Consider the following 22,110-nt stretch of genomic DNA (forward strand, 5'->3'; position numbering starts at 1 on the left):
ATCTTGCTTCTTTTATATAGATCAACAATACGTTCGAAAGTAGAATACCTTCACTCACCTTTGTAAGCGTTTCACCCATAAGTCTGCAGATATATGTTATATAACAGGCACAGAGGATTTTAGAGGGTGAGGGGCCAAGTTCAAGTGCATTTTTGCTGCTAATTTAAAGGTGGGGTAGGTAAGTTTGGGAAACCGGCTCGAGATACACTTTTTGTTATATTCCATGGAATGCTCTTAACATCCTGATAGCAATGAATATCTTAAGTGCTTTAACAAGGCCCGGCTCAAATAAATGGATGGCCTACCTGCCTGTCAGCCTTCCATCTGTGCACAAACTTATCTCGTGCCCTCATTGGTCATGTGCGCGTCCGTGTGTGTTGGAGGAGGGGCTCTGTAAGGAAGTGGCAGATTTTTTCCGGCTGTGTATTTTCAAATTCTAGCGCACTCGAGCTGGTTTCTCCAAAATTACCTACCACACCTTTAATTAACTTATGAGAACACTGGTTTTACCAAAACAACTCAGGATATTTTACAAGAAGATATATTTGTTGATAACACTCAATATCTGAAGAGGCCTTTGATCTTTAAAGTTAAACGAATTGAATTGGCTTTATTTCTCTTTTTGAAAGCAAAACACCTGAAGAAGCGGTCTGCAAGTATGGAATTGGTGTGGTGCTGAAAGCCCTGTAGCATCAAGCGCCCTCTTTTGCCTCAAATGTGTACGTTTTGTTCTTAGTCTTCTTTTTTTCTGCTTACAGAGAAAACTTAAGATTGAGGATGAAACAGAGTTTTGCACTGAAGATCTCCTGCACACTCTTCTAAGGTGCAAGGTGAGCTTTAACTTCAAATTGTTATGCTTTTTTAAATGTTATTAACAAACATCGAACTGTCTATACAGGAACCTACATATGAAACACTATGATGAACATCTTAGTGTGAATGTGTGCTGTCTAGGCAATCAAAAGAGTTCACTACTGCATCTAAGTGTCTGTCTGTTTCCTCTTCTGATAAACTACTGGAATCCCTTTTTCAACATGGTACTATGGTGAATGAGTTTATCAATGGACTCTTCTTTGTGTGAAGCTCTGTGAATGTCCACATACACCGGATACATCTAAATCATAATGCTATAATCTACCTGAGTTGTTTAACCACGGTGTGTGTTTGTTGTTCAGACAGTATTCGATAACCTGGAGGGCGAGGAGATGAGGAGAGCACGGACACGCTCTAACCCTTACGAGACGATCAGAGGAGGTATCTTCCTCAACAGGTCAGTACGTAGGCGGTTATCAGCTGAGCTGTCATGTTATTAACGTGGGTCATTTTGTGTAAGTCACTTGCTCTGCTTACATATTGAAAAAACTCAAATGATGAATTACTAATAGCAGTTTTTGAACAATGGCAATGTAAAGAATGTACGCTTAATTAACATTTGTATATATCATCTGTACATAATATCAGGAAATAAAATCTGACTAATAGTTTCCAGCTTTTACTAACGACAAGCTGTTCTTGTGTCTCTCTCTATTCAGAGCCGCTATGAAAATGTCCAACATCGACCATTGCTTCGACCAAATGTTTACCAACCCTAAGGATTCACAAGGGGTGAGTTGGTCAGCAGCAGGTTCACAGAGACCTTTACAAACACATGGTTAAACAAACCTCTCTCATTATGCAGAAACCTCTGACAAAGGACCGCGAGGGCGAGCTGCTGTACTTCGGTGACGTCTGTGCGGGGCCTGGAGGCTTCTCAGAGTACATACTGTGGAGGAGGCGCTGGCACGCCAAGGGGTTTGGCATGACGCTGAAAGGACCCTGTGACTTCAAACTGGAAGATTTCTTTGCGGCTCCAAGTGAGCTGTTTGAGCCTTACTACGGTACGCACGCACATCACATGAGCAGAGCTGCAGAAACTCAAGATCTGCTCTAAATGCAGAATTCGCCGTCCCTCTGAGGCGCACTGCCTTTGCACAATCTGCATTTTCATTTACCGCCACCAAAACACTAAGTCATTCTCTCATGGTGCAAACAAATTGATATTAAGCAACCAGTCATTAATTACACTGTCCTCTGAGTTGTTCCATTTGAACTGTATTGTAATAAGATATTTGAACTGTACTATGTATTATTTTATTAACCTGTACTTAAATAAGTTTTTATAATCGTTTGTGTGATGGAGATTAAGCAATGTTTGTAGTGTTTGTTGCTGTGTGCATGGTCCTTGTTGAAATAAATACATAATAATAATAATCACGTTCAGAGAGGAGGAGAGAAAACAGTCACGTCTGAGGTGATGAATGATTCAGACAAACTCTTGACCTTTGTGTGTCCCAGGTGAGGGAGGGGTGGATGGGGACGGAGACATCACTCGGCCAGAAAACATCACCGCCTTCCGAAATTTCGTCCTGGAGAGCACAGAGAGAAGAGGCATGCACTTCCTCATGGCAGATGGGGTGAGACTAATTCTATTTTAGTTTTTACTGCGGGGTTTATTTGTAGCTCCGGCTCTGCAGCAAAGTATCTTAGATATACATATCAAGCAGAAGATAAGGTTACAAAGTCCTGCTCTCTGGGGTTTCTTTGTACTGACTGGATCACTTTTGGTTTCCTAACTGACTGTGTCTGGCAGGGTTTCTCTGTGGAAGGCCAGGAAAACATCCAGGAGATCCTGAGCAAACAGCTGCTGCTCTGTCAGTTCCTCACTGCTATCTCCACACTCAGGACAGGTGTGTGTATTCATGTGCATAAATGAATCAGTCAGCTTTCCTGTCCATCAGGACATTCTACACTTTGGCTGTAGCTCCTAACCTTTCAACATGTCCCTAAAACTCTGGGAAACTAATGAGAGCATTTCTGTGCAGTCTTGTTATACGTACCTTCTAGGGATGCCAGTGATTATTCGATTATTCGAATATTCGTTACAGTCTCCATAATCGAATATTATTTTTAAAAATCGATTTTATTTATATATTTTTTTATTATTATTTATGTTTTTTTTTTTTTTTTCTGGCTTAGTTTCAACCAAAATATAGACTAATGCTAATAATAGTATTAATAATTGTAAATGGCCATTGGTCACACCACCAGTTGGTTTTACTGTAAACTTGGAGGAAGCCTGCGTGCAGAGTAGACTGCTGCTGCAGCAGCACGCTACACACCGCCCCCGCCCCCACCCCCCCTCTCACTCACACGTGCGACTAAAGATGAACAAAGCGGCAGGTAAAAAGAGTTCAAGGAGCTGCATCATTTTTTTTATTTGTCGTTTATTTTGTTTGTACTGTTAAACATGTTCCAGTAAAGAAAACAACGGAATTCCTTTTGACTGAGTTTTTTTTTCTTCTCTCCCACGGGGGGGTGGGGTGTCGGTCGAATAATCGATTATTATTCGCCAGGGCTGCCGAATAATAATCGATTTTGATCATGGTCAGTTTCTGGCAACCCTAGTACCTTCATCCTATTCATGATGTTATACTCACCTCTGCACTCTGTTAGTTTACGCTAAGGATTAGAATAAACCAGTTTCTTTTTGCTTCTCCAGGTGGTCACTTTGTCTGCAAGACCTTTGACCTCTTCACTCCCTTCAGTGTGGGTTTGATCTACCTGCTCTACCTCTCCTTCGACAGGATCTCTCTCTTCAAACCCATCACCAGCAGGCCGGCCAACTCCGAGAGGTGTGTGTGAATGTACACCATGTGCTAGAAATCTATGTGGAGTTTGTTGCTTGTGTATGTTTATTGACAGGGTAATTATTGTATTTTAAACACATTTTCTTAATTTATATAATCTGCATGTTCTCTAATATAAATCATACATACGTGCAAAACGTTGTTGTTGTTGTAAACTACATGACTACATAAAGGCATTAAGAAGCATATTGACCGTTACTCTTCAAAACATCATGTGATCCTAACATGGACTTTCCCTCATATCACTTTTTACTGGATCATTTAGCCTCAGCCTCACACAAAACGTGGCTGTGCAAAGGCCAATCAAAGTTATCATAAAGACCATAATGAAATAAAAAATGTCTTGATGACAGACATTTTGTTCAACTTTAAAAGTCAAGTAATATTCAGTAAGTCTCAACCCAACTGAAATGGAACACTGCTATGGATCAAATGTTTCATTCATTCTTACAAGAGAGAGTTTTTCACAGAAAGGTCTTGCATCTGTTAAACTGGTCCCTCTCTCGCTCTGAAGGTACGTAGTGTGCCGTGGTCTGAAGCCCGGCGCAGACGCCATCAGAGAATACATGTTCAGAGTCAACCTGAAACTGAACCAGCTGAGGAACACAGACACTGACGTCACGGAGGTGGTTCCTCTGAGCCTCATCAAGGAAGACACAGACTTCTACCAGTTCATGGTCAACTCCAACGAGAGGTGCAGACACACAGTATTCACAAAGGCCTGTTAACCTTTTTATTTCAGAATCAATGGCTGACAGAAATGTGTTTACTCTCACTGCAGCCTCTGTGTGGTCCAGATCAAGGCCCTGGCTAAGATCCACGCCTTCGTTGTAGACCAGTGAGTGAGCTGTCTTGTACTTCTGTGTGCATTCATCTGTATGACATTAAAGTCTTTTTGCTTTTACTGATTATGTGACGTGTGTTCCTCTAGGACTCTTTCTGAGACGAGACAGGCAGAGATTAGGAAGGAGTGCCTGAAACTGTGGGGGGTGAGTGGAGAAACTGTGTTGTATATTTACTAGATTGAAGTCGGAATAAAACCAATCCAATAGAAGCAATAGGTTTGGTTGAATAATGCAGTTTTGTTCTATGTAATTCTACTCCTAAATACATTGCACTCCCATCCCCAGGTCCCAGACAAGGCCAGAGTCACCCCTACTTCCTCAGACCCAAAGTCAAAGTTCTACGAGCTGGTAAAGGTCAGTGGATACATCTGGGATTAAAGAAACCCTACTGGGAGAAAAGGGGACGCTGATAAATGTGGGCTGTCAGAGGATTCTACTTCCTAATTAATAATACATGTCAAATCAAAAAGTGAAGCAGCTTTTTGCACTTTGGTGAATCCTAAACAGTATTTATCTGGTTCAAAATCAGATTTCAAAACAAATATTATTTTTTTTTTGTTGATCTGTTCACAAATGAGTAAAACTCCAATAAATGAGCTGGTTTAAAATGTGTCTCCATATCTCCTCAGAACTCAGATGTGGAGTCATTCCAGACAAAGCTCACACCTCTCAACTCCACTTCACTCGAGAAGTTGCGTCACATCCTTGACCACAGGTGCATTGTGGGAGGTGGAGAGCAGATCTTCCTTCTTTCGCTAGGGGTGAGTCAATGTAGCACTGTAGTTAAGTATTTTCCACACAACCTGCTCAATCCTCTATTATTAGGTAGATTTAATAATATTGAAGAATATAGAAATGTAATTTAAGTCTTTTTCAAGAATGACATATTTGATATCAGATAGCAGCCTATATGTGTGATGTACTGTATTTCAACATCCAGGCCAGTATCATCAAATCCTTAAACCTCGTCCCATTTCTTTATCTGTCCTCTCAACTTCCACTTGGCTTTGCTTTGATTTTGGGAAAGATTCAAATGCAGCGCTGAAAGGCTAATCTACTCACCCCTAATGTTTGTATTAGTTTATTCAGAGGGCTACTAGTGAGCAAAGAGGATTGCATATGTCCTTAAAGCATGGTAGCCTGTAGATGAACCTGTTTTGATCTCTTTATCTGCTTTCCCTGTTGGCTCGTGTAGAAGTCTCAGATATACATATGGGAGGGGAAGCTGCCAGTGCGCTGGAGGAAACTGGAGAGTTTCAAGCTGGAACTGCCAAGAGATACACTTCTGAGTGTGGAGATCGTCCAAGAACTAAAGGGCGAGGTGAGACGAAGAACAGATGAAATATGGGAGCCGGTATCGTAATCTCTTTAAACTCGGCTCTATTTTTTTTTTTTTCTGAAATAACAACAATTCTCATGAGATGCTATGTACTTTTGTTGTGTCCAAAATCATGCTTCAGGTTGTTGAGTTCAGTTGTATTTGTAGGAGCTTTCAGTGTTTTTCCCCCGTGAAAAAAAGAACAGTTGCATATTGTTAGAAAAACACCTCAGTAAGCATTTTGCTGCTTGTATTTGTAAAGATATAAAAGTTTCAATACAGTTTCTTTGGTCCTTAGGGCAAAGCCCAGCGGAGAATCAACGCAGTTCATGTGATGGATGCTCTGATACTGAATGGCACTGACGTGAGAGATCGGCACTTCAACCAACGGTAGGAAATGATACACACAAATAAATGGACCTACGATTGCATTACAATTCCCTTTCACGCCAGTTTGTGTATTTTCCTAAATAACGTACATTGTGTATCCAGGATCCAGATGGCTGAGAAGTTTGTCAAAGCAGTGGCCAAGCCCAGCCGACCAGACATGAACCCTATCAGGTCATCATTTTAATGAATTTCACTATTTTAAATGTGCTTTGTCATCTTTTATAGTTTCAAGCTTCACGCATAAAACATTTCAAATGTCATGGAAATGTAAACACAAAGCTTACAAGTAGATTTAGTCTTTAATCCCCCTGTGACATTTTCTGATCACGTAAAGCCAACATGGTCAGCAAGTCTATTTGACACTAAAACAATACACTCCCACGTGCTGAGATTGTGACATAGCTACTACTTACTAGTTGCTCAAACAAAATGTGATATGGGTCCAGTGCTCGGGTTTTAATGAGTTGATTACCGTAATTTTCGAACTATAAGCCGCGCCTTTTTTGCCATTTTTCGACGCTGCGGCTTATATAACGGTGCGGCTAATCTACAGCTAACGGCCACTAGGGGACCTCCTAAATCTATGGATTTTACAGGTTACAGTCCACCACCTTTAACTCTATGGGCTCTATGGCCGGTCCGCGGCCCTCCACCTTTAAGCGGCGGGCTCCAGCAGGAAAAGCTGGAGGCCGGAAAAGAGTGAGACAGGTAGCGCGCAAAAGTAAAAGTGGAACCGAGAGTGGTACGAGAGACAGAACGAGAGCAAGACAGACAGACATTACGAGAGCGAGACAGTTTGTCCCCGTACCACTGGTTGAAAACCACTGCTGTAGATCACTGCCGGTACGTGCGCTGGGAGCGCACCGTTTAAGTTTGAAAGTTGAAAAGTTTGTGTGTCTGAAACGCTATGTGATACAGTACAGTTTACACAGCACAGTACATGTTCTGTAGCTACTATTGCACTAAATGCTAACACTTGAATACGTTATGCAAATATGCAACTTGTTTGTTGAAATGTTAATAAATGGGAGCTTCCTCAAACAGCCATCTCTTTCCCGACAATCCCCTCTGTGCACGAACCCTTACATATGGTAATTAAACATTAAAACACCTGCGGCTTATAGTCCAGTGCGGCTTATATATGTACACATCATTCAATTTAGCTGCTGCGGCTTATATTCAGGTGCGCCTTATAGTCCGGAAATTACGGTAGTTTGAGAGTACTTTTATATCTTACATGTCTTTAATGGTACTTCTTTATTTTCTCAAACAGAGTGAAGGAGGTCTACAGGCTGGAGGAAATGGAGAAGATCTTTGTCAGGTATGGCAGGATGTCGGTATTAGAGAATTTAAGCTTTATAACATCAGTCCAAGTTTCACATTTCTCTAACTATCTTTTCTTCGTACAGACTAGAGATGAAGGTGACGAAGAGTTCAGGAGGAATCCCACGTCTGTCCTACACGGGCAGAGACGACCGACACTTCCTTCCCACCGGCCTTTACGTCGTGAAGACTGTCAATGGTATGAGTGGCACTTAAATCTACATTTTTAAGTTGCTTTAATCAAATCCTCAACAATACTCAGAGTAAAATAATTACATTTCAATTCAGAAATGTTCAAAAATATGTGTGTCTCTTCGCCTCCTTCCATCAGAGCCCTGGACGATGGCGTACAGCAAAAACTCCAAAATGAAGTTCTTCTTCAACAAGACCACCAAGGACTCCACCTATGAAATGCCAGCCAACGCTGCTGCTCCCTTCAGGTTTGTAGCATCTTCTCCACATTGAGATAGCAACATCTTTATGTGATTTAACAGTTTCCTTCCTTTGTCTTCCCCTTCAGTGTTTGCCACGCTGAGCGGTACTTCTGGGCCTGGGTGGACGGGGTCATAGTCCACGACTCTCAGACACGGATGGACCCCGAGAAGCTGTCCAAAGATGATGTTCTGTCCTTCGTCCACCAGAACCACCAGCCCTGAAACGCTTACAGAACCCTGGAGCTTCACTGGCTGCAAACTACACAGAGAACGCACTACCATGTGGAGAATGTAGAGTCTTGATTGATTTTATTTCGACAGTTAAAGAGGGATTCATAAAATACTACCAATTCAATAAATCCACCAATGCATTGATGAGAGCTATCATAAACTTTTAGTTTTTTATAAATCCCTGTTTTTGTTGTCCAAGTAAATATCAATCAGTAAGTTGTTTTATAACCATTGTTAAGGCCCGCTTGTTACTATATATTACGCAGCGTATGGAAATGATTAACAGGTTGTAACTGGAGTTCTGGGGCTCAGGGGAGGAACTGTTTGCTGCTATTTCCAGCAGTGACTTTTGGACCGTGTGTAAGCAACGAACATTCGACAAACCACTCTTTCCTTTTTGCCTTTTTCCACTGCCCTTGGCTCTATGGATAGTAACGAATAGGTCTCCCTTCATAGGAGAAAATGGAGACAAAAAGCTGCTGCAAGGATCCCTCCATTAGATTGCATGTCCCTGTAGATCAAGTTTTTTACACTTATGTCCATACATTGCATGTGTGTGTGTGTGTGTGTGTTCACGTGTGTGTGTGTGGGGGTGGGTGTGGGTGGGTGTGGGTGCATACATCACATTAGCTTTGACAAGAGAGATGCACCTGCTATTTTGAAAAATGCTAGATAGAGTTACTGCTGTTAAACTATGCATCCATATCTGTCGCGCTTGCCTTGTTCTACAACTGCTCAACCTCTCATCTCCATGGAGACTATATCTCACACCAACAGGCCCCTTGTAATCACTCATGCAAAACTGTAGCTTAAGCCCAAATACGGCAATCATTTTCCGACTTATTTTCACCATTTTGTTCAAGTTCGTAAGAGTTATAGATGTAACATTTCTCGTTCATACATTGTCTATCCCCTGTTTGTTTGAGTGTGTTTGTTAAACAGTTGGAAGGGGTCCTGTTAGGTTTTAGGCTTTTACTCCGTCTCCCCTTTGTTATTGTGCCTCATATCGCCTGGACTGTGTTCTTCTTAAATACTGCAAATGACTTATTTTTGTTCTTGTAAAGTTAGCTATGAATCCCCATGATGTAAATAACTATGTAGTAAATAAATGGGTGAAGATGCTCTTCCCAAAAATAACTTTTAACTGCCTGGTAACATTTCATTTATACGCCTATGCCTGGATAAAGCAGCTTTGAGTGCCTTGTTGCCAACTTCATTATATTTAACACAGAGACACAGCAATACAATCAGTGAGCACAAAAAGATTATGACTACATTTTGACAAAGGTCCACGACATTACATAATAATGTTGAACCCAGTTTGTAGTTTACTTCAGTTTTTAAAGTAAACAAATGTGCAATAATTGTCTAAGCGCTGGCCATGTCGTCTAATGATGTACACAGTAACCCCTTCATGATGCGTTTCCCTACTTTAAAGTGTTTTATGTTGTACCTACCAGAGGACATGCCCAAACATCTTGATGGATATGGAGTTTTCTTTTTTCCTCGCAAAAGTTCTAGGGGTACACAAATTAATGAAAAAAAACAGCATTTTCAGCCGGCCAAATGTATCCCCTCCCTTTGATAGACACCTGACAGTAGTTCTTTTTTTTTAGAATTCTTTTCTTTTTTAACGTATACTTTTTTATCAATTCCTGCACCGCGTTGTTGCATGATTCAAAAACACCCAAACAAGTGTAAATGGTGACTTCAGTTTAACTTTTCTTTATTTACACGATGTTGTTGACGCAAAAGATAGGGACTCTTATTTTGAAGTTCCACTCGCTCAGCCAATCAGATTGCAGCTTTATTTAACAGGAAGCAATGCTCTGATAACAAACGCGCTGGATTCACACCCTTGCAAATAGTGGGAGTACGTTTGACGTTACAGGTATTTATGTATTTATATTTGTATTTATTCAGTAATTTAACATCTGAAGAGGTGAGAATATCTTGTACTGTCAATAATTGCATCCCAGTATCGGAACTATTGAGTGAATGTATTTGCAGAGTTTTATAAGCTAAGGTGTGTTCTCGTCTCGTGACCTGATGTAACAGGTGTTACTGTGGGGTTTTGTAATGCCTTTCCATGAACAATTAATTTGCAGGTGTTGGAAAACGAGTTCACCGACATTTTAATCTTAGTAGTTTGGACAACCTTCACTCCAGCCATGCTGAAAGCTGTGGGACAGGCTCTGTTCTCAACCGGACTGCAGAACCCTAAATACACAGAAGGAGAGAAGAAAGAGGTAAATGTTTTTCAGTTGTCATTATGTCAAATCAAATGACAGTAAAATGTTTGCCTGATGTGGATTGTTCTCTTTGAATATGTGAGTAAAGGTAGTGCTGAAATGTCGAAAAATACAGTTTAAAGTGACAAACCTTCAGCGTATGCACAATCTCTATGTTTCGTATAGCAGGTTATGCAGATGTAATGTGTAAAAAGTAGACTAATTTATATTGAAAACAGTGCAATAATAATGACAAGGCTAGTGTGGATTATAAAATACACGTTGATGATAAATATATATGAACTACTACAAATACAGGTTAAATATTTTATAATAAATGAAATATTTGAGTATGTCGTTTTGTCGTGAATGATTTTCAAAGTGATCAACAGAAAATCAGTTGGTTTTGAAACTCAATTTTAGTGTAAACCATTTGCTGGTTCCAGATTCTCCACTGTGAGAACTTGCTGCTTTTATTTATTGCATTTAATTTATATTAAGTCACTTTTGGACAGAGTGTGAAACAAATATGACATTTGCAGATCTAAATCTCTATTCAGTCAGGTTCTGTAATGCTGGAGGGGGAGAACAGTAATAGTTTTGATGAGCGATCAACTTTTGAAACTTTATTTGTATATCATGTTTCTAAAATAGGTGACATATGAAAACTTTTATATTAAAATATGTGGGCTCATAGTTTAAAGTAACACATACACATTCAGTTTGTTACATGGATAAAAAATCCCTATGGAAATACAGGCAAGGCTCCTGATCAGTTCAGAGTATGTTGTAAACGGATCATTGTACACTGGGTTCTGGTATTTTATTGATCTATTGGTAATCGAAAAAATGAATCAACAGATGAATTTATAACGAGTGTTTTTGCAGGGACAAGACTATGAGACCCGCACATACCTTGCCACAAACTGGGTGAGCACCACCCTGAGTGGTATGGAATGGGACCCGGCCCTCGGCGCAGGCTTCCGCAAGCTCTTCAAATACATTCAAGGCAACAATCAAAACAGTGAGTTTCATCCAGTCCTAATGTTGTATAATAAATAAAGCATGTACAGCCTGATCTAAGGCTGTATACATCTTTATTTATTCTGTTTGTACTTATTCAGGGAGTGTGGAAGTGGTTTTTCTTTGCTATTGTTAAAGAAATGTGTGTTAGATCCTTAAACCTAAAAAAAACAACTTGATAAAACACAATCAGTCAGGTAAATAATGTTTAAAGTGGCAGAAGGAAGTTATGGAGGATTTTGGCATGGAGATAAGACAGCTGAGGAAAAAGTTAACTTTAGTGCTTGCTCTGCAGTTTCAAACCGCACCTCCTGACTTTTCTGACTCAGCAGTTTACAGCAGCATTATTTATGAGAATACGCATTGTGTGAACTGAGTACTGCAGTGTAGGCTGATGTGTAAACCTGCTGTTTAATCTACATCTGTCACACATTGTGTTATGTTTCCACCATCTGTTCAGGTGTCTTTATGTAGTGAAGATCCTCCAGCTGGCAACTTACACATAGTTTACACATTTCGCTGAATAGAATACATTTCAAACCAATCATCAACCAAATCGGAACATTTCTCACATACTTTTATAACTTTTTCGCAGGCAGATGTGAGTTCTGCTTGTCTTTTATTCCCTTTCTCTAAAACGTGTTGTGATTGTGCCTTGTTTGTCAGAGGTGAAAGTGGAGATGACGGCTCCTGTGTCGTGCCGTGTGGACCCTGGAGCCGGCCCCGCTTGTGAGTCTCGGTTCACCGTGTCCTTCTACATCCCAGAGGAGCATCAGGACGCCCCCCCGCAGCCGAGCGACCCCGACTTGTTTGTGGAGCACCGGAAAGAGTTCACAGCTTATGTCAGGTAGAGTACAGCTTAGGCACCGACTGATAATACATGTTTTTTCTCATTTCAGGGAAACATAGGTGCATGACTTAAAGGTCCCCTATTGGACTGTTTTTCATCAATATATTATAGGTCTCAGATATATACAAAACATGTCTCTGAAGTGTTTGGCTCCAAACACCAAACAGATCATTGCAGCATCCCATAATCCCCTCTGTTTCAAAAGTGCTGATTCTCTGTCTGTTACAAAGTTTAGATGAAAATAAGGAGCCACTCCCCACGCCCCTCTGAGAGATATTTGGTTAAAAAGAACACAATGGTGCTCTAGGAGGAGATTCAGGTGATAAGGTGGGGGGGGGGGAGTTACCTTGGTTGGTGATTGGCTAATGGTTACACAAGACAAAAAAATCGTTATGACATCATAAAGTGAAGCCAAAATCTGATCAGCTCATTTTCAGACAGGTTTTTATATAAATGGATCAGGACAAAAAGAGAGAGAATCTTTTTTCCTGAAACTTTCAGAATCTCTTTACATATCGATTTTGCATAATAGGTGACCTTTAAGTTTAGATAATTTGTTATTGTTTCAGGACATATGGGGGTTTCTCCAATGAGAAAATTAAGCGTGAAGAGCTTCTGAAACTTATTGAGAGCCTGAAGAGGGACGCAGTTCAATACGTCGACCATCCCTTCTACGTAGCCGGGTATGACAGTCCCTTCAAACTCACCCACCGCAGGAACGAGGTGTGGATCCTGAAGGAGCAGGAATAATATGTTTAAAGTTTACACTAAGCTCTGACCACTACAAGCTTTAAATAACCATATCATGGAAGAACAAAAAATACATGAGGGAAATTTTTTACCTATTGTGTATTTGTATGTGGAACAAAATGGAAGGTCATACTGACAAAATACTTTTTGTATATATTATTATTATATTCATTTGTCTGATTGTGTATTGTGCTTTATTTCCTTTGACTAAAAGTTACTGAGGAGGAGGGAGGCTTACTGATGGTCGTGACAAAGAGTCCTAACAAATGATTACAATAGCATTAAAAAAAAAAAAAAAAAAACACCTGGGGAAAAACTGCATGCAATAGTTCAATATTACCAGTAGGTGGCGCCAACTAGTCCGAAAACATTCCTCTCATTTGGTGCGTCTTGTCATGACAAAAACCACAAGTGCCTCTTCATTATTTTATTACAAATTGATTTGTTATGTGGGAATTTAATTTGTGTTTACCTATATAGTAATATGAAAAGACTGATGAAATAAAGTTTGAAATAATGTTTGAAAGCAATAATTGCAGTGTAATGGTTCCTCTTGTCTGTTCGAATTGCCAAGAGAACGCTAAAGGATGCACGACTGCGAACAAATGCAATCGAAGTTGAGCCATAACCAATATGATGCTTTAACAGCCAGAGATAGTGTAATTAGGCTCCTATCCTCCAATTTAAAGGGTTTCTTTTTGTCTTACTGCAGCTCAGAAAAGGCTACACCCTTAGTTAAACGCCAAGAGAGATATTTGTTTAAAACATACAATAGAAATCTGCCATCACTTGCATTGAAATCACCCCAGAAAGAAATCTCTTGGCATCCAGTGTAGACAAGAGGAATCTTTACAGAGCCCATCTCAATGTAGAAATGCTCGTATTGTGTTGCTGTGAGCCTCTCCTTTCACTCTGACAGCAGGTTTTCCCTTTATCAGTCAGTGTACCTGCTGTGAAGGTGCCTTGGTAAATCTGATCTCAGACTTCACTTGCTGTCACCTTATCACGCTCGTTGTGATGAGTGAGGGAGTTGGTTTAAATCTAGACCAGTCATGCCTGCAAAATCAAGAAAACAAATGTGTGCATTACCTCAATCATTTTATGAAGAGCTCATTATATACTAGAAGTTGTGTTTTGAATCCTGCAGAAAGGAAACGGCATGGTACTTGATGAGGGAATGGTGACGTAAGCACTGCACTGAAGTATGAATCGTGGGAGATATGATGTTTAAGAATGTAAAAATGTATGATCTCATTATTAATAAATATACCTCTGCATTAAATGATTGACTTTTCTGATATTTTGTATCTCCATCTTCACTGGAGTGTGGTGGTGTATTTGATCTGCAGGGGATACAGTGCAGGCCGTCCTCCACACACTGATCAGTGAGACCTTTCATTAGCATGGTGATATACTCCACACTGTAAGCTTCGTCCTCTCTCACCTTCTCCTCTGGCTCCCTTGTTGGTTCAGGTCTGCTGAGTCATTGTCTTTATTTGTGGCAGAAATGTTCCCAATATCATGTTCAGACACTCAGCAGATCTGACATCTTTTTTTATCTTCTGAACACACACTATATATCTGTTATTCGCCGGTCAGATCAATCTCACCGTCCCTGCTCAGTGAGGTGAAACTATGCTACAGATAGCAAATGTATAATGGTGCTAACATTTAAACACATGTGTATTTTTTTTCCTGCCTGGTGGAGGACTTCAGTCAGCATATATGTAAAATAATTGTCAGATATATTGGAGGAAAAAGGACGGGTAAATCATTTTTGATGTTATTCCAAGCCTTGTGATCAAGCTTTTTTTTTTTTATTCTATGATATTGTTAAAGGGGGGAACCCTTATCTTAAAAGTTTGTTCTGGATATACAGTAAGGGGGAATCATTACCAAAAATATTTTTTTATCTAAGGGGGACCCTTATCAAAAAGAGGGGGGACCCTTATATTTAAAAAGAGGGTTCCGGACTTAAGGGGGACCCTTATCAAAAACTGTACTTTCTGGACTGGTGTACAGGTTGTTGGGTGGGAGAGTGGTGGGATTGAAATGGACATTTTGGTTTGTTAGCGTGTGTATATTGTTACTTGAATTATAACAACAAAATGTTTTATCGTAGGTAGGCCCCTTATCTAAAAGATGTAATGTTTATATACATATATATTTTGGGCCCTTATGTAAATAAATGTTTTATATAATAGGGGGGACCCTTATCTTAAATGTAAGTTCTTAGGGGACCCTTATCTAAACATATTTCCTGACTCAACGGGGGACCCTCATCAAAAAAGTGAAATTTTTCATAATGGGGGGACCCTTACATATATTTGAGCAGGGAGGAATTTGTATTGATTTCGGTCTGACGGCAAGATGGACACAGCATCAGAGAGCAGATGACACTGCTGAATTGGAGGTGGAGGGACTTCATTATAAATACTGAGGGGCGGTCATCGTTTCTGTGAAGGGATCCACATATTACTGGTCTGGGTGTGAGTTGTGGGCAGTCACTCTGCAGTCACTGGATAGGTCTATTATGGGTCGAGCCTGTGAATGAGTGTGTCCTAATAGGATGTCCAGAAGGAGACATAACTGATAACCTTTGGGTGGGGGGAGTGGGCCCCCTGGGGCTTGACGGACGAGTGTGGGTGTCATGGCAATGGCACTAATGAGACTGTGATTTGCGTTTTGGCAGATGGCTCACACACACTTATAGAAAAAATCGACAGAAACCATCTCTTTAAATATCACTTTGTTTTTATTACACAGACATACACATGAGCTTCAGCAGCTCCTCCCCAAGTACTTTTTCTGTCGTGTCTTTTCACAAGCCGCCTGCGACTGAGACGCTTTCCTGTCCTGAGACAAAGCTCGGAGCCCCAAGTGCTCAATCATGGCCGAGCGAGGTCTCAGAGACACACTTTGGTCACAGGTGATTACCCACGGGGTGTTATGGCTGTTAGGAGGTTAGGAAGTCCCACGCCTGTCTCCTCACTTTATGACTCCATAGAGACCACATTTACTCAGCTGAGAGCACCAGTGCTGGCTTTGCATGGCTAAGGATTAAGGGCAGTTGAAGGATTTAGCACAAATATTGACATGATTGCATTTGTTGTTATATGAAGCACTTTTAAAAGAAGGAAACAGCCAGGAGGGATCAGCGCAGTAAATGTGGCCCCCCCATCACCTCTCTGGTGAACTAAGATCGCAACACCTTTGCAGCCCTGCTATGTGAAAATAAATAATCTACAAATAGGAAACCACTCCCTTTCAGAAAACGCTGGGCTCTAAAAAATGTACAGTCTTTGAAAACAAGTCAAAATGTTACTTAAAAGTCCTCTATGTATTTACATACAGAATCATATAAAACTGCAAAAAGATAAACTGAGCAGAAATGTTAACATCATTCTAGAAATCATTCGAGCCCTAAAAAGCTTCTAGGAGGTCGTAGCGACGACTCGACCGCAACGCGTGGTGTTAGAGAAGCCAAACTCAGATTGTGTTCACTTCCAGATAATTTTTCAGCTCTTTGGTAACAAACCTGAACACTAAAAGACCCGGACAGTAACATAAGCTTCTCTTTTAATGTCATCCCCTCTTTATGTATAGATTCATACTGAACTCCCAAACACAAGTCATGACATCACTTGGTTATTAAAACAATCTTTAAAACATGTTTTTAAAGTCACAAACAAAGAAAAGGACCAATGAACAATGCAAAATCTATGAACTAAAATGTTATGAGCGTTTTTAGAACACATTTTCTGTTTTGGTGTCTTTTAAACTTCACAGCTTTTGACTTCCTGGCCATCACTAGGTGAAGCTCTGAGCCCTCTGCACTTTCTACGGACCACTGAACACACCAGCTCTGCAAACTACAGCTCTGACCTAAGAACAAGAAGCAAAACCTGGCCATAACCACAGCTTAAAGGAGACCTATCATGCTATATTTGAATAATATATTGTAGGGACATACCTATATAAGGTATATTTATACTTGTTCTTTTTCAAAATACCAAACAGATCATGCATTTTAGCCATGCCTCATTTCGCACTATTTTCCTCTCCTCCACCCTGTCTTTGGCTGCAGCTGACCACGCCCCCCTGCAAAGGAGGGGGCCGAGTTGCGAGCGTCATGTTACCATGCTGTTACCATGCTGTTACCATGCCACGGCAACCTCTCATTCCCCTGATTGGTGGAGAGTTGGCCATATAGGTTGAGCTCCTCGTCACTGACGTCAGACTATTTTCAAGTCTGTATCAGATCCATTGCAGCCCCGTTTTTAGAGATTTGGGTATGGAGGAAAAGAGAGAGGGTTGGGTTTTGTGACACATGTATAATGTATAAACATGTATAAAAAATGTACAAAAGTGCATTTTGCATGATAGGTCCCCTGTAAGAGGTATCGTGGTGCTCTCTGTCGTACCACTTCCTCTCGTTCTTTCCACAATGTTATGGGCTGTTTGAAGCCAACACTTGCACAAGGGGGTGCATTCAAACACTTTCCAGAGCCAACAGAAGAGAAGCAGAAGCTGAGGAGGTTCACAAGTCGAGCGTCTACATCCCACTCTTTCCAATTGCCAAGCTACGTAGCACCACAGCAGCAAAGTTACTTTTCAATTCCTTCACTTCATCTTAGTTTACCACCCCAACCTTGTTCTTCAAAGAAACGTAAGAGGTCCTGCGTGTTAGGGACATGATACAGTAAAAGAAAACAGCGAAACAAATGGAAAACATACTTAAAACACCAGGTGTAGAAGAAACACTTTTCTTTCAACACAAATGTGAAACGAAGGACAGAGTGAGAATCCATGAAAAGCTGCAGCACAACCAGTCCACTTCAGATAAAGTTCAGCTCTGTCCATGACGGGGTGACCTCTGACCTCACATCAGCACCTGACACCCACCCCTTCGGGCTTTGAGGGGGAGTGGCACAGGAAGTTCTGTCCAGAGGGCCAACTATTGGCTCCTCTTCCTGCCTGCTACCTGGTTATGATGATAGAGTTTAGCTCCCTGTATCTAAGGGGCGCTCCTTGCTCGTTAACTTCTGCTCTCTCCAGATAAAGTGCCATTGGAGTTATTGAGTACAGCCAGGGTCTGCGCCGAGGGTCCGGACAGACTTTCTGCAGGGTCTCCGTACTCGCTCTCAGCCAGCTCCCCCTCCCGCTCACAGATGACTGTCATTGGGCTGCTGAGCATTCGGTTGCGGGCGTTGTACTTGCTGCTGGCGGCAGAAGGCGGCGTGCGGGAGCGCCCGTACTTGAACCCGCTCATTGAATAGGTCGATGCCGTCGGCGAGGACAGGGAAAACGCGTCGTAGCGGCTCCACTCATCTGTTGCCCTCTTCCCGCGGCCTGGGGAGCTGCAGGGGCTGTTTGGGGACCCCAGTGAGGAGGGAGAAGCAGCAGGAGAGTCCAACGCTGACTCGGAGTATATTCGCTGGGTGCGAGGGCCGGTGGAGCGAAGCATCTCGGTGGCCGACATCCTGAAGCTGGTCTCTGAGCGGCTGCCCTTCTTCAGGAGGAGGGCCTTGAAGGTGTCGCTGCTGGTGGAGGACTTGCGGAGGTTGCGCTGGATGGAGCCTGTCTGGCGGGGCAAGGAGGACGTCGAGCCCGGGGACATCATGGCCGGGGACGCCATGACCGGGGACGCCATGCCCGGGGACGGCATGCCCGGAGATGCCATGACCGGGGACGCCATGACCGGGGACGCCATGCCCGGGGACGCCATGCCCGGGGACACCATGCCCGGGGACCCCATCACCGGGGAGCCCCCAGTTGGGGTGGCCGGTGGAGACTGGGGTTGGCTCCCAGCCCGGGACTTGTCCTCCTCCGTCTCCTTGCGTCCCAGGACTTTCCGCTTCGACCTAGGATAAGATGAAAATCTAATTATTGACACGTTTTTACAAATGTGGCTTAGTGAGCGAGTGACTGCAAGGATGGTTATTGAATTGATATAGTTAGATCATTTAAGGGCAAACTAATCGTTGAACTGATGAAAGAGCAAGAAGAAATGCAAGAGTTAGGGGCAGTTTGTCAGGAAGCAATCATCAGATCCAATGATTCACATTCAAATGAGGCTGCAGCGTATGGGATTTCATATAACAACTGAGCAGGACGCAGCCTGCTTAGCCCAGTTTGGTCTTTGCTTCTGTGTAGATGTTCCAAAAAAAAAAAAAGATTTAACTTAAAAAACTTGGCCTACGTGGCGCAATCTTTGTCCCATATTTGCCATAAGTCAGCACTGCCCCCAGCAATTATGCGTCACAGCACACATCTTAAAGAGGTAAAACAATAAGCATTGAGTGGCGTGGATGCTCCAAAAAAGAAAAGGAGGTCGTAAGAAAAATAGTTATACATTTGGTTAAAGAGATTTTAGAAGAAAAGCTGCAGACGCTGCAGCTCTGCAGAAAAGCTCAGCGCATTGAAATGAATCAAAAACACAAACTGGGAAAGGTGCCCAAAGCAGTTTTAATCACACAGTGACAATCCCGCCTCCTCTTAACAGGGGGTATCAGAGTGGTTGACTGCACCACTCACTCAGCCTACACCGGCTGGAACTCCTGCGCAAAAGCATTGCCATAAAGCAGCAACTGGCAGAATACAGGGGGGGTTAGGGCTAGCAGGGAAACAGCGTTAATAATCTGAGGTCCAGGGGGCTGCACTGTGGGGTCTCTGTTGCTAATCCAGAGGTAGTGCCACTGCGGTGGTTTGCTAATTATAGGGAAGGGGCTACTTGCCACTTCGCACCTCTCTAGAAAGGAGGAACCCACCCTCTGCATGCCCCCTCTGCACAGGGAGGGAGAGAGGAGAGGAGAGACAGAGATAAATGCATGAATACAGATTCTGTGAGAGCCATTTGATGCTAAAAGTCAAAGGAGCAGTGGGAGAAACAAATGTTTAATCCTCAGAAAGAAATGATTCCATGAAGAAGGACAACAAACGTGTAGAGAATATACTCTTGAAGGTCAAACGAGAGGGTATGAATGGTTTAGAAACACTGTAAGTGTCTGCGCCCTAAATTCAACCTCCGTCTAGCGCCGTCCCCTGTGAGCTCACATTAGCCCATCAGCCTTACATAAGACCGTCTCACACACACACGCCAACACACCTGAACTCAGTCACACCTTAGCTCCATACTGAACTCATGGTTGGTGAAGACAAATATAAGGCCACACAGGAGAGGAGGTTATACCAATCCCCGTTATAGAGAAGTAAACAAGGCTGCAATTTAAGACCCGTCTCCGAGAGCTCCATCGATTTCCTTCTCCCGGCTGTATTACATTTGCTTTGGGGGATTTCCCCCCAGACAGGTTGTATTTTATGGCTGCAGCTGTAACGGCATTTCATTCTAGGTTTTCCCAGAGCGAGGGGGCAACATGGAGGTGAAATGAGAGGGGGAAAGAAAGTATTGGACAGGTAAGAGGGGGACAGGAAATGTGAAAAAGAAACATCTACTGAGATAAATGTTATAAAACATAAAGTATATCAAATTGATCATTCTGACGTATATTATATTCATTACTAAATTGAAATGTCACAAATGGATTATAATTGAATGAAAGATATAATGTAAATAGCTAAGTTTACATTTCATTCTTCTCCAGTCTTCACTACCCTGCATATAAACAATCTGTCAAATGATGCTCCACACTAGAGAGGCAGTAACATAAGTGCTAAACAAACAAAGTCCCAGTGTTAGGTTTACCCACACATGCTTACACAATACTGCCATCCAATTCAAGTGCACAACAAATCGCACTTGTACACGTGACGCGTGCACCATAAATACATCGGCAATCTGTCGCTGAAATAAAACCCTGTGAAATAAAACCCTGTGAAATGAAATCCTGTGATGCTCAAGAGAACCCCGACTGCCGCTGCACGTGAAACACAAACGGGCGGGCTGCATGAGAAATGTATGCGTGAGCTCCCTTTGAAGCACGTATGCAATATATGTCAGTGAGCAGCGTGTAGAAGAAGGAAAGAAAAGAGAGAGGGAGAAAGACAAATCTCTCCGGTGGCCTCTAACCTAGATTAGGACCCGAGGGTGTCGAGTAGATAAATAATGGATAAAGCACCCGCCTTGTCTCTCGTGCTGAGAAGGAGCAACGCAAATGTGACTTCGCTAACGCAGACCTGATCAAAATATGACTGGCACCGACTTGTGTGGCTTCTCGCATCGTTTCCATGACCAGAAACAGGAAAAGCCACTCAGGGCTTGAAGACCCCAGAGAGCGGCTGTTTGACAGATATGGATGCTTCCAGACGGGACAGCGCTGAGTAAAGTTATGACTGAGAGGTGGAGGGCAGAGGAGGGGGGAGGGGGAGGGGGAGGGAAGAAGACATATCATGGGTCGAAGGGGGAGAAGGAGCCAAGGTGATATACTGTGGTTTATGAGAAAGAGGGGGAAGGAAACACAATGACAACATACTAGAGGGGGGAAACAACTAGCTCAGTGGAATCAATTATACATCAGGAGTTGAAGCGGGTCCAGAGGGAAGAAGTTGGAGTGTGTAAAGAAGAGACACAAAATAAGAAGCACCATTGTACCTGTGAATGGCGGCAAAAAGGTCCTCTGTGGTCCGGGGCCGGGTGGGAGTCGGGGTCACCATTTTCTCCTCAGAGGCCCCGTTGGCTGACGGGACCGGAGACGATTCAGCCGTGCTGGAGAAGAACACCTCACCTGAGAGAGAAACATCCAAGTTACACACACTAACAAGAGAGTGAACTCACACACTTCCCTCAACACCGGCCCGTCGCATTAACCCGGCTGTCTGTGAGATGCTTGGAGGAGCTGCTGGACTGTCTTCTTACATTCTCTTTCTGTCTCCAGATTCCCTCCCTCTTCCTCTCACCTCCTCCTCCTCCTCCTCCTCCCCCGTCCGCGCTCCGACTGCCTGAGCCGCTGCAGGCAGTCTCACTTTACGCTCCCCCCCCCTCGCTAGATCCGTTCCCCTCCCCTCTGTTACGATTGGAGCTCCTCCCCCTCTGCCTACCACCATGAAAAGCATCCTCTTCTGGACACTTG

At 42.5% G+C, this 22,110-nt stretch overlaps 3 protein-coding genes across 7 annotated transcripts in view; 2 read left to right on the forward strand and 1 right to left on the reverse strand.

Annotated features, from left to right (window-relative positions):
* The window catches only part of cmtr1 (cap methyltransferase 1), a 12,623-nt gene extending 3,256 nt beyond the window's left edge, over positions 1 to 9,367 (forward strand). For both annotated transcript variants that reach the window (XM_010767133.1, XM_010767134.1), the window contains exons 6-24: positions 759 to 830; positions 1,176 to 1,270; positions 1,533 to 1,605; positions 1,679 to 1,877; positions 2,335 to 2,453; positions 2,630 to 2,726; positions 3,539 to 3,671; positions 4,201 to 4,380; positions 4,468 to 4,524; positions 4,618 to 4,675; positions 4,817 to 4,885; positions 5,161 to 5,292; positions 5,727 to 5,852; positions 6,148 to 6,239; positions 6,342 to 6,410; positions 7,513 to 7,560; positions 7,649 to 7,761; positions 7,894 to 8,002; positions 8,083 to 9,367. In XM_010767133.1, coding sequence (XP_010765435.1) covers positions 759 to 830; positions 1,176 to 1,270; positions 1,533 to 1,605; positions 1,679 to 1,877; positions 2,335 to 2,453; positions 2,630 to 2,726; positions 3,539 to 3,671; positions 4,201 to 4,380; positions 4,468 to 4,524; positions 4,618 to 4,675; positions 4,817 to 4,885; positions 5,161 to 5,292; positions 5,727 to 5,852; positions 6,148 to 6,239; positions 6,342 to 6,410; positions 7,513 to 7,560; positions 7,649 to 7,761; positions 7,894 to 8,002; positions 8,083 to 8,218 — 1,977 coding nt within the window. In that variant the 3' untranslated portion in view covers positions 8,219 to 9,367. The remainder of the gene's footprint in view (positions 1 to 758; positions 831 to 1,175; positions 1,271 to 1,532; positions 1,606 to 1,678; positions 1,878 to 2,334; positions 2,454 to 2,629; positions 2,727 to 3,538; positions 3,672 to 4,200; positions 4,381 to 4,467; positions 4,525 to 4,617; positions 4,676 to 4,816; positions 4,886 to 5,160; positions 5,293 to 5,726; positions 5,853 to 6,147; positions 6,240 to 6,341; positions 6,411 to 7,512; positions 7,561 to 7,648; positions 7,762 to 7,893; positions 8,003 to 8,082) is intronic.
* Positions 9,368 to 10,031: 664 nt separating this feature from the next.
* On the forward strand, positions 10,032 to 13,486 carry hebp2 (heme binding protein 2). Of its 2 annotated transcripts, none has more exons than XM_010767135.1 (5): positions 10,032 to 10,118; positions 10,336 to 10,476; positions 11,347 to 11,482; positions 12,148 to 12,328; positions 12,901 to 13,486. In XM_010767135.1, exons 2-5 carry the CDS (start codon positions 10,399 to 10,401, stop codon positions 13,079 to 13,081), a joined length of 576 nt encoding a protein of 191 aa, XP_010765437.1. In that variant the 5' UTR covers positions 10,032 to 10,118; positions 10,336 to 10,398; the 3' UTR covers positions 13,082 to 13,486. The 2 variants fall into 2 exon arrangements, with proteins under 2 accessions (XP_010765437.1, XP_010765438.1); XM_010767136.1 differs by having other exon boundaries at positions 10,037 to 10,118; positions 10,373 to 10,476.
* Positions 13,487 to 17,323: 3,837 nt separating this feature from the next.
* nhsl1b (NHS-like 1b) overlaps positions 17,324 to 22,110 on the reverse strand; it is a 52,961-nt gene continuing 48,174 nt past the window's right edge. For all 3 annotated transcript variants that reach the window (XM_010767139.1, XM_010767140.1, XM_010767138.1), the window contains 2 exons: positions 21,633 to 21,765; positions 17,324 to 18,945 (listed from right to left, as the gene is read on the reverse strand). In XM_010767139.1, coding sequence (XP_010765441.1) covers positions 18,120 to 18,945; positions 21,633 to 21,765 — 959 coding nt within the window. In that variant the 3' untranslated portion in view covers positions 17,324 to 18,119. The remainder of the gene's footprint in view (positions 18,946 to 21,632; positions 21,766 to 22,110) is intronic.

Source organism: Notothenia coriiceps, unplaced genomic scaffold (genome assembly GCF_000735185.1).
Source record: "Notothenia coriiceps isolate Sejong01 unplaced genomic scaffold, NC01 NC01_scaffold00004071, whole genome shotgun sequence".
NCBI lineage: Eukaryota > Metazoa > Chordata > Actinopteri > Perciformes > Nototheniidae > Notothenia > Notothenia coriiceps.